This window comes from Schistocerca cancellata, chromosome 4 (assembly GCF_023864275.1).
Source record: "Schistocerca cancellata isolate TAMUIC-IGC-003103 chromosome 4, iqSchCanc2.1, whole genome shotgun sequence".
Classification (NCBI taxonomy): domain Eukaryota; kingdom Metazoa; phylum Arthropoda; class Insecta; order Orthoptera; family Acrididae; genus Schistocerca; species Schistocerca cancellata.
Window position 1 is genome coordinate 214,173,505 of NC_064629.1, and position 12,597 is coordinate 214,186,101.

The following is a 12,597-nucleotide window of genomic DNA, read 5'->3' on the forward strand; positions in this document are numbered from 1 at the left end:
CTCTCAGGCGTTTCACATGCAGCGGCGTAAACTTTAATCGTCTGATCAAATTTAACAGCGAATGGAATTTTAACACATCGCGATCTGATCGTAGGTGTGACACGGAAAGGGTGATAACCGTCTGGAACCGGATGGCAACGTTTAGCTATCCATCCGACCGCAAAAATTATTCGGTATTCGTGCGAGTAATAATTTAAAAAATAATTAGCCCAAATTTGATACAATATTTCTGTAGTACGCACGACGACACCTATTGCGCGCGGCCTTTAGCACGGATATTGTTTAATTTATCGCTCGTTTCATGTAATATGAAATGTATCAGCTCGATTAAGCGTCATTTGTCGCTCCGAGAGCATTTTGGAAGCTATTTAGCAAACGTCACATAGTGCGAGCCTGCCGTTTAAATATTTCATCGCGCACGTTTGATTCAATTACTGCTCTTTGTAACGTTGCTAGCAAACACGTTATTCACACAGTTTTGCCCGAGGTACGATATAAGCGCAATACGTTTATAGAGCCGACACATCGCTCTGTTTGGCTTTTGAATAATAAATGCGTCTATTGACTGGTGGCCGGCCATGATTCCTGTGTCAATATTCCCAATCATGGCACTCACTATTACGGCCGGCCCGCTTCTCACGAGGATCGAAGTTTCCACTGCGACACCGCGTTCAGAACGCCTCCCGTACTGCGCCGCGTAATTACGCTTTCTAATAACGGAAAGAATGGAAGGCGAACTACTCGTAATTCATGTCGACTCAATTACGTCCGCTCACAGCGATGGAGGAACGCAAATACCTTGAATTGCGCCTCTTATTGATTCGAATTACCTTTATACGAAGGGAAAAAACCAATGTTTAAACCAAGTAAATAACACTAAAAGCCGTTGGATAGGCTGCCGCATATGATATAAAACTGTTACGGCAAAGTACGAATGTACCGTCCCCTTACCTGAACGGCGGAGGGTTTCTAATAATGTGATCTCCATAGAAGATAGCAAAGTCAAAAAAAAAAAAAAAAATCACGCTGTATTGCCGAAGCAAGGTATTCATAAACCACATACAATCTCAGTGAAAGGATATATCTTCACTAAAGGTACCTTTTAACGATCAATTTCACATTAAAGTCATTAAGCAAGGAGAAATAACATAGTTGTAATAGGATAATAGGAAGTTTTGACTGTCGTTTTGTTTGAGGAAGTATCCAGAAATTCACCTAAAGTGATTTAAGGGAATGACGGAAAATCGAAACAGGATGTGGATTTAAACGACACTCATCGAAAATACGAGTCCATTCTCTGCACTTTCTCGTCCAGTGCTATCTGTATCAAATATTGATCTAATGTAATGCCAGAAAACTTTAAATTTACTGAAACTGAGACTGAATGAATGTGTTACATTTAGAGTTAGAGACATATAACATAAGGAAGGAACCTGCGAACGTTAAAAAACTTAGAATCCCAGGAAATTTTAAAAATGTCAGTTGGAAGTAAAACAGACAATAAAGAGATGTTAGGCAGAATGAAGAATGTCACTTCAAAAAGGGATAACATACTGAGTCAAGTGCCGCGACGTTTGGGGTTAACTAGCGCAGTACTAAGCGGATCATCGGACTATGGTTAAAAACAGAGACGAGGATACTTCACTTAGATGTTGATGATGCTGTGCATGATAAGCACTCAAAGAGGAGGGTGTTAGGCGACAAGCTGAAACAGAGGTTCGTATATAACTTCTTGGTAAGCTGGAGGACATTTTTCCAAGGAGGAATTTAGTTTAGCACTGTCATTCCATCCAATGCCATGCAACATCGAAGGTCAGTGATAACGGAATCCACGTTTGGTAAATTACAGCAAATGGAGAGCCTGATTACCTTATATTAGAAAAATCTGGCAACATAATAAACAAAAATCAAACTGTTCATTAGATCACATGTACTGACGAACAAAAACAAAACCAGAAATTAGCAAACATACTATCTGAAAAAACCTCTCGAATGGTTATTTTGAGGCGACAGCACTCATTCAGAAAATACAGAGAGTGTATTGTTAGAAGATTACAGACAGGAAAAAAAAAAATTGCAGATTGCAGCATAAAAAGACTTTAATAGAGGAAACGAAGAACCGCAGGCAGCCATCGGGAAAATGATATAAGTTACTGGAGGCGCTGCAGGGCTGAGAATATAAAACTACATCCATGGGACGCTAGTTAAAATGTCAAATACCTCTAACCTGCACTGATAGTCAGTTTAAAAACGGACTTCATTTGCAACTTTAAAACATCAATTGAATAAACCAGAAAGATGAGTTATCCAAATAGGGAATAGGTTAACACCGCGCAATCATCAAAAAGGTGCTAACATACTTCCACTAAATATTTTTGTCAGTTCACACTATATACCGCAAACGAAATGTAGAGTAAAGGATAAAGTTTCTGTAAACTGTTTTAGTTATTATTACTAGTTTTCCCGACCATAAAGAAAATTGTATGCTATCAGTATACGGTAGCAAAAAGGAAACGACAAATATCTTGAGCGTAAGAAAATACCATGAGCCTTAAATTTCTCCTTGAGCATTACCACTATACGGCGAGGAATATTCTAGGTCTACTAGGAAGATTCCTGTTTTTCTAGCATTGTATTCCCGTGCCTGAACCTTCCGATAACGTCTTGCTAACGTTTAGAAGTTCAAAAAATGGTGTCGAAGAAGAATCATGCCGTAAAAAATTTTCTTCAAGCAGGTGCAGGTGCTGCAAAATTGTACGGTATTTGATAATTCAGTTCTTTATGATGATTTGTAAGAAATATTTATTACCATCGTATTATGAAACTGATAGTCAATTCTAACACATGTGTACCATTTTGGTAGACGTACTCGGATTTCGCATCGGTTTGTAAGATACATAAAGAATATCCACGATTATTGGAGTCAAAAATGACCAGCACACATGAACAAAAGGCGGAGGAAAGATACGATTTAACGCCCATTCAGCTACAAGACGGCTAGGAACGGAGCAAAAGTTCGGTTTGGACAAGGACAGGAGAGGAAATCAGCAGCGTACTTTTCAAGGGAACCAGAATGCAAACGCATAAATACGGAATGAATTTAAACGTTCCACATTTACTAATTTTTTTCTTACTATCTATTTGTGTGCGTGAACCCGTTGAAAACTTCCTCTGCCGTCTCCAGTGTTGAAAGTGTGAGTTTTTACAAGAAATCATGGCGCGAAAGGAAATTTCAGACATCTGTTGAGAAAGATGTAGGACAGTTAAGCATTTGAGATCCTGCCATTGACGAAGCGATTAAAAAAGGTCTACCGATGAAAGCCGGGTGAATTGAGCGGTTTGACATTTCAGTGCTATTTGAGGACTGGAAACGAAATACTTGTAGTCGTCTGACGAGAGGTTCATAATTTGTCGCACACACCACGGTTTCGTCTAGATTCGTAAGCGAAAAACGTTAAGAGACAAAATATGGAAATGAAAACACGAACAGGGAATGTTAAAAAAGATAAGGCAGATTAAAATTTAATACCGGGTAGACTATAAGGTCATCGGGACGGAGCGTAACCTCGAACTAAGTAAGGATGGCATAGGTAACTGGTAATTTTTTAATGAAAACATCCCAGCATTCGCCAGACGCGATATATGAGAAACAACGAAAAGTATGCTAGAAGTACTCTACATACTTCTGATTATACGTCCATCCCGCAAGATCGTTGAAAACATCGCTATGACTCTTCTAGCATTAAAGATCTTACCGAGCGAGGTGGCGCAGTGGTTAGACACTGGACTCGCATTCGGGAGGACGACGGTTCAATCCCGCGTCCGGCCATCCTGATTTAGGTTTTCCGTGATTCCCCTCAATCACTCCAGGCAAATGCCGGGATGGTTCCTCTGAAAGGGCACGGCCGACTTCCTTCCCCATCCTTCCCTAATCCGATGAGACCGATGACCTCGCTGTCTGGTATCCTTCCCCAAACAACCCAACCCCCATTAAAGGTCTTAAACATTCTGTATAAATCTATGCGTGAGTGAAATTTTCAGTAACCTACAGAACAATATTAGATGGTAAGGAGACGTTCAGAGGAAGGATATATCGGTAGCTACGGCAGCGACCGCCCCTCATGGGTAAACTGAGCGCCATGGTTTCCGGGCGGCGTTTAGGTGACGGCGTAATCAGATCTGACATTTTGTACTAAGGAGCCCGAGTGGCCGCTGACCGCTGTAATTACTCGACCTTCTCCCTTGTATAATTCGCTCCTCCTTTCCCAGCACGCTGCAGGCTAACTCAACTGTAAAGCAAAATTTATTAACAGCCACTCGCTCCTCAACTAGTGTGCGAGGCAGGGGCGCAGCTCGGTAATTAATATATTATTCCGAAACTGCCTGACGAGATCCGTAGCTGGAGTTATCCGATTCGCATCTGGATATAACTTCCTAGAACCGTTAATTACAAATTCTGTGTCTTAATTAAATGGAAGCGGCTAACATACGGCTGCTGCTTGAGGGCCTGTACGCAAAGGTGTGTTACGCTGCTTGTAAGGTAACGGATCACACACCCAACCCAACGCACTCGAGGATACGCCTACGAATAGATTTCAAACGACGATAATCCTGCGTCGTTCGCACGACACGCTAGGCCACGCCGCACCTGTTTAATAGAAAGGTAACGTGTCAGATAGGCCACCGTGTACTTTCTTTGTTCATCGATAGGGAATTTCGCCATCGCTGCGACGATTACCTCGTCGCACCCGCGCTTGTTTTTGATATAAACGATCTTTATAGTCAGGAAACACGCGTGCGGCCGACAGAGAATTTTCTTAACGACTTGCGTGTTAAACTGAAAGCTGTTCAGGTTAACCGGATGGACGCCGAAAGTGTTTTAAGTGTTGTGTTGGTTTCGGGTAATGGGTCAGGGCCGATTGGAGAGATAAACGCCGTCGCGGGCGCGCACACACACACACACACACACACACACACACACAGCCGTGCAATCTGAGCACTTTTATAGCGCATAAAACATGCACATTACATTAGCGTCAAATTGTAGTCTTCGGGTCACGATCTCTTGACCTTTCCCGGAGAACTGCTGCTACAGTACTACAATATAACTTATCCTGAAAGCGACGCACTTGGAGATCTTGCTCTGGACTAACAGCAAGAGCAAATCAGAAGTGTTCGGTGTACACAGGCGAAGTGTTATGGATATAGTACCGCGTATAGTGCCCTGAGGAAGGCAGTCAGCATAATATTGATAACTCAGTGTCGTGTGGAGATGAATACGTCGTATTCTTAGAAGTTAAAAAGCTGATCACTCATCAACACGAACACGGATTTGAACACCGGAAGGCTCTATTAGCCTTGTCGTACTTTGTGAACTGATTCATCCGTTCATATAGAGGAGGATCTGCAGTTCAACCAGAAATCCGAACGATTCTGCAAATTCCCATAGACATATTGATTTTATAGAAGAAAAATTCACATCCATTGCCACAAAAAAGCTGTAGGATTAGCCAGAGATCAGGCCATTAATCTATGTAACTGTGTTCTTTTTTTTAATTTGAATTTATTGGTTGAAATGGCTCTGAGCACTACGGTACTTAAATGCTGAAGTCATCAGTCCCGCAGAACTTAGAACTACTTAAACCTAACCAACCTAAGGACATCACACACATCCATGCCCGAGGCAGGATTCGAACCTGCGACCGTAGCGGTCGCGCGGTTCCAGACTGTACCGCCTAGAACCACTCGGCCACTCCGGCCGGCGAATTTATTGGCTTTCAGGACGTGTCCATAGAGTCAACTTAACAGTGAATTGTCAATTATGACGATACGAAGGTAAGGACAACAGAACACCCACTTCCTGAGCGGAGGAAATCTCCGACCCGGCGGGGATCTTACACGATCTCCTTCTGTTAGCAATACGTTGCTCTGATCACTCAGCTACCGAGGCGGATAACTTTAGTCTTGCATTACATCTTAGGTACTACAAATGTCTAATTTATCACAGTTTTACCTTTTGTTGTAAGCGCGGCCGAGATATCACTACACAGTATATCAAATCTAATAGAATATCCATATTTAATTTCCGTTGTGGATAGAAACGGTTTCAGTACTTTACGTGTGGGCAGCGACAAGTGCATTTACGAATAACGACACTGATCGGGAATGCATAAATGGTCTTAAAAATATAATGTTGCCCCCAAAAGACTCGACATGTATCACCGTGTAGCTATTGCCTCTTTCAGCCCACCGGTACAAATATTAAACACTCAAGGTCAACATTCTGGCCGTTCTATGTATCTCTGAGAAGCGTGGTTTATCAAAAACAGGAGTTCACCATATGAATGCCTTGACATATAGAGCATAAAATTTAATACTCGGGAAGAAGAGATTTTCTTTATGGCTAATTAAAACCAGAATAGTGTACTAAAGCACAAGTGAAGCGTGCAGAAAGCACAGGTGAAGCACATAAGCTTTATTTAAATTAAACAATACGGCACGAGAACAAACTGACGGCAAATGCAGGCTAAGTGCGCGTCAGTCACCACGCTACAGGACAGAACATTATTTACATTCATTACTGCTCGCCTGAAACTAGCGCTACGGATATGTACCTGCAGATATCGGAAAACTAATTTGAAATTGTCGTTTTACGAGTAATCTACAATTAATATTGCAGACCAAGCGATTTTTGCTTGGGGGAAAAATTCAGTGAGCCGACTTTCGTCAACAATAACATCTAGCAAAAATACACACAACAAGCTTTGTTTGAATTGTTTTCGTGTAGAGTATCCGCGCATCTCACATTCGGTGTAAAATCATTATGACGGTAGCTGTCTGACTGAATCGTGTGCTGCGAACATAGTGCTTTTTAATTTTTGGGGAAAGGTCAAGCAACTAAATTCATCCTTCCAGCTACCTAAAACACTAGTCGACGCCTAAAGGCTACCTTGTAAAGACATGCAAATGTTACTGCCTGTATACAAAATGCTGCACATAGACAAATAAACTCTTTCTATAACCTGGAAAGGGCTTCGTTGTACATGAAGGCCTAAGAAGGTGTTCACAGAAATAGTCACTCTGATGTCTACTTTACGGATAATAATAACATATTTAGAACAACGTATTATCAACATTTTTGCTACCAATTTTTGAGACATACTGTACAGAAAGTTTATATTACTTTTGGGCGTCACCCGCTGTGTGTTACACTACGAACGCTTTCGGTAGCCGACGAGGAGAAACTTCCGAGGCAAAGGATTACTATAAACACTTGAACTAATGGCAGTTTTGTTTGTGTTGCGACCCCATTTTGAGACAGATGTACCAACGTATCACACTGCATCTTCTCAAACACTGGCGTCTAAATGAAATCTTCTGAAATACTATTAGACTGCATCTAGTACAGTTGTACACATGGTCTTGTAACGTTGTATTTGATAATATGACATAATTCAACACTGTCATTCTGCAGTTGCTCACACATCATTACAGTTAGTAATTACATTCACAACAACAATAAAAAATGACGTAGCAATGAATTACAGGATACAGCATGGTACAGACATGCGCCAAACTTGTGAAACATTACAGACAGCATAGACTCGCACGTGTGCATGACCGCGTGGTACCATGAGAAATTAATATACCACGTCAGGTCCCGTGTGCACCACCCACACAACACATCCAATCACGATTTAGAAAAAAAAATAGTTTTAGTCCTCAATTACAATTGTGTCAATTTGGTGCTTATTATTCACAAGGATTTTACAATAACTCAGCCTTACTACAGTTTCGCACGGATTCATAACATTAATATATCACGAAACAAAATTCACACTCACTGAAAGGAAAATAAGAATATTCAAAACATGTCCCACGACGACAAAAAATACTGAAGAATAAAACTAAAAGCGAGTAAGAAATGGATTCCTCGTTATCAAATACTGATATTGAAAAGATTGCTACTACAATTGTGGAAAAGTTCTGCAGTTTAACACCAAAATACAGAAGTGGAAGTACGGATCTGGAGGCTCATCACTGATGCAAACAAAAATATTTAATAGCTGAAAGAGGATGAAAAACTGAAGTAGATACCATGCTAGAACTGGGCTGAATCGAATTTTAACTCTGAAACACGCCGGAAATCGTAAAAACAACAAACATATACTGTTAGAATACGATTTAATGCTTAAATGAAGGAGTTATAGTTGCGTTACGCCAACTGATACAATAGTGGCAGTTAATAATACGAAAGGAAGAACAAGAACTGAGAAGGCAAGAGTCCTCATGTGGGAAGGGAACGATTGAAGTGCTCCCATGGCGATGATTGCCAAGGACACATGCTGATCAAAGACGCGAGAAGGAAAAAGCATTACGCTGTTCCCATTCGGAACAATTACTTAGAAAAATGGTGCGATAGCGTAGCGCACAGATTAAAAAAGCCGTTCAGTCAGCTCCCTGGAATGGGCTAGCCGTAGCAGCGCTGATTTTTATAGGCGACCGTCAGCTTTTTATCTGAGCTTCTCCCTTGTCGCGGGCGGCACACGGAGGCGTGAGAAGTCGAGGCGCGCTCTAACACGGTACGGAGCGCCAGTCTTAATGGACAGCGGGCTTCGGCTTTACTAATAAAGAAATAAAGGACGACGGTGCTTAGTTTGCTGTCGAAGCCAGAGGACTCTAACGAGCTATTACTCGACGACAAACAACCAGCCGGCGCGACTGGTTTCCCCGGTAATCGCGGTGTGTAAAAACGTCAGTTGCAGCCAACAGGGCGCGACTTAGTCTTCCTGACAACTCGGCATGAGCGGCAACAGGACGCTGCCCACTAACTGTGTATCTCATATCATTTCTATCATTGCGGGTACTGTCCCACTAACTTCCACGACGTTCGATGCCAAAGGTGAGAACACTTCCGAGATGAAGGCCGTTACTGCTCAGCAGATTAGATACTGTACAACCTTATCTACCGGCTTCCTGACGTCGTGTATCGCCGACGGACGAGAGAATACTCTGCACGATATTTTTGCTCCCGGTTAACAGAAACTAGTGCCACACCGCCAGTAAAACTGTTAAATTACTCTCAGCTATCGTCTAACGTAACTGCATAGATAAAGGCAGTGTCTAAACGAGCCAACAGAAATAGTTGCTGTAGACAAAGGTATATTGTGGCACTACGGTACCGAGATTAGAACAAATATGAACATCGTAATTAGCACCGAAGCATTTAGTACCTGCGCTAAGTAGTCATTCTAGACCTGACTGTTATTAAACGCACTTTCAGCCTTCGTAATGACGCTGTCAAAGGATAATATATTTTTGGTGCGGCACTTCACGTGGAATTAGTGAGAGACAATTCAAAGTGCGTTACAACAAATGTCAGCAGCGATGACAGGCTACCCATCAATTTATTTTTACCAAGAATCAAACTCGTTAAAAATGTGTACAAAAATAATTTATGTGGAAGGACTCTAACAATGCGGGCATACCCTGAGATTAGCGATAGTTTCTGGAAGATAGTGACAGTACGAAGATCCGTTGTGAAACTGGCAAATAATGCGATGGAATCTCAGGGTAACTTGTACAACAGCTGACGAAGTAAAGGTTACGAAATTTCGGCTGTCAAACAGTCCAGACATTACAGCAATGGTCATTTTGCTAGCATTTCTGCTAGAACTGTAATGTTCCACTACAGACGACTGTGTAACGGTGCAGTATGTGTCCTCAGAAGGGTGTTTCGGTCGACACAGCGCGGGCATGCGGTGCACACGTGTACTAACCATTGGAGCAGACGGAGTGCGAGTCGGCGGCGAGGCCGGAGTCGGTGCCGCTCTCGTGGCCGTCGCTGAGGTCGGCGTCGGGCGGCGCGGGGGGCGCGCCGTGGGCGGCGTGGGCGGCGCGGCAGCGCAGCGACAGGTCGCGCGGGCCCTCAGATCCCGAGCCGGGCGACGAGCAGGGTGACGCCGAGCTCGCGCCGTGCACGGGGCCCGAACCCGCGACCCCTCCTCCGCCGCCGCTGGCGCCGGACCCCGGGCTCGACAGGATGTCGGTGATCATGAAGCGGGAGCGCGTCGCCTGCTGCTGCTGCTGGCTCACCATGGCTGCGGGCGCCAGCTTGTCGCTCACCGTCATCTCGTCCACGGTCATGCCCCGCTGCGTCGCCAGCCTCACGACGGCGTCCACGACGGTGACGTCCGCTGGCTAGGGGCGGCCGCGCGCGACTGCGGGCCGCGCCGCCCGGCGCGCGCCGCGGCCCGGCCCAGCGGCCATCTTGCTCCGCCCCCACCCCCCTCCACTCAGCGCTGGCCGCCCTCCGGCCAATCGCGGAGTGCGCTCTGCCACGCCTCCCGCCCGCCGGCCCGACCCCGCCACTGACTTTCACCCGCGATCTCCTCCGCGGGATCGATAGCGTCTCCGTCGAGGTCGACGGACGGAAGGAAGGGAAGGAAGCCTACAACAGATTTACAGGCCGCCTAGACACACGGCTAATAAGCCTCTCCCCTAGCCGCTAAACGACTGCCACGTGCCGCCTGTCCTCCCGCCGTGACGCGTGTGACAACGCGGACACTTCACGGCCCCCGTGTCTGAGGATCGCGGATTCTACTGCCGGTGGTCGCTTAAACGTTTTCCAAACGTTTCGCCGGTGCTACGATGGACGCCCTCCATCTATCTTCTCTGTTTATGCCAACCTTGTCCGATCATATCACGAAGCTGTGTTCAACGCTATTGTGCGATTCGCCACCAGCGTCTGGGCGCATCACTTTCGACTGGAGTGGAACAGAACAATTCTGCGACGAATATAGTGGAGCGTATTCCTGAGGGTGACCGGTGGCTTTCGTACACCTCTCGAGCACTCATTTAAAGTGAACAAAACTGAGAATTTTAACGTGTGCCATTAACATCATTTTCGACTCAGTGAGAAACACAGTTAACATTATAGCTAATCATCTTTACCTTTGTGAAGCCTTGAGTAATCCTTACATTTATGTCATTAAAATTTGTTTTCACTTTCACTTTCCTTCTTTTTAGGCGATGGTACTTCATTAGTTTTGCTGACGGTGAATCCAGTAGTAAAAATGTTTCGCCAATAGTAACAATAACCAGGTGTTTCGATGGATTTCTGACTCGCTGCTGAGGTTGACGTAAGCTAGCCGACCTCAACCCCTGACCTCACGCGCCACCACCACGCGGGGTGAACAAGCCACAGCTGCTTCTACAAGCAGAAGTCGGAGGTGAAAATGAATTAAATGATGTTCGCAATTGACACTGAAACCGTCATAGGTATTGATAGTTTTAATAAAGAACATAACTGCAACACTTACGTATACTTACACGAGGAAACACTCGAAATAGAGTGAAAAACAGCACACAGTAACAAGGCACACTCTGGCTACCTCTCGCAGAATTGTCAGCTATGAGGGTAACACTGGATGTTGCAAAAACAAATGTCTGTTAACAGAAACTTGTGGACTTCTGCCGGTTGAGGACTTTTTTTGTCATAAGCTGGCATATAGGTTACAGTCATTCAGGTTTAGGAGGCTGATCGGCCAACTTAAAGTTGAGACTCTGAATGGCTCGCGAATGCAAGTCTTTTAGGACTGAAAGCTGCATTTTTAAGTTCAGTTACATATTATATAGTGCCTCTTACCTCGCATAAGAAACAGACTGTATTGTATGAAATACTATTCGTTCCGGTGCAAAGGGGATTTTTATGTTTCTTTAAGTTTTAATTGAAACTCGCGTTTTCTACAGAAAAAAATCGGGAGAATCCCGCCCAAATTGAGATACTTGCCAACTCTGATGACGAGAGTTTACTAGTGATTCTCTGGATATATCCGTTGGATATCGTTACATGTTAGGAGGCAGCTTACTATTTTGTGTGATGTGAACAATACGATCGTATACACGAAATCACAGGAGCCTGAATAGCTAATAGAAGACGCGTACGAGCCAGCAGATTAGACCAATGCCAGTCAGACTGGGACATTAGAAGCACCGCGAGACGATTAGACAGCATATGCCCAAGCATTTAAACAGGCCCGTACGCATTGACAGACTCAAGAAATGGCGCATCTATTCACCCGTCGTGGTCATTATCAGAGGCATTTAATCGAGTGGGATGTAGTAACACACCAGTCTGTGAAGAAGGTTCAGCTGATCATGTCGTCTTCAGGTACTTCAGAGAGGGAATGCAGAGATTTACATTGCGATTTGCAAACAGTTGTAAAATATAACAATCTATGGACCACAGTTAATTTCGTTGCTCACAGCACTCCAAAAAAGCAAATCCTTAAGATCGAGTGCACGCTCTGAGTATCAAACTAAAGTCAGTAAACTGTAAGATTAAGATAGAATAGTAGCAATAATGGTTATATGTATTGTAGCAAATTTCAGGTACGACTAAAATGTAAGTGAAAAATTCAGTGGCCACTTACATGGGTATATCTAGAATCAGGGATTGCCGACAGACGCACATACCAGTGGGTGCAATGTAGCTGCTTCGAGCAGCTAGTTTGTCGGTGAACCATGAGCTGAACCATGAGGCTGCGAGTAACAGTTGTAGTAAACAAAATTGAAAGTTACACACTTTTAGTACAT

General features: G+C 43.9%; 1 protein-coding gene across 1 annotated transcript in view; it reads right to left on the minus strand.

Annotated features, from left to right (window-relative positions):
• LOC126184028 (homeobox protein B-H1-like) overlaps positions 1–10,146 on the minus strand; it is a 184,175-nt gene extending 174,029 nt beyond the window's left edge. Inside the window, exon 1 of the mRNA XM_049926385.1 lies at positions 9,780–10,146. Within this exon, the coding sequence (XP_049782342.1) occupies positions 9,780–10,146 (367 nt within the window). The remainder of the gene's footprint in view (positions 1–9,779) is intronic.
• Between the last annotated feature and the right edge of the window lie 2,451 nt (positions 10,147–12,597).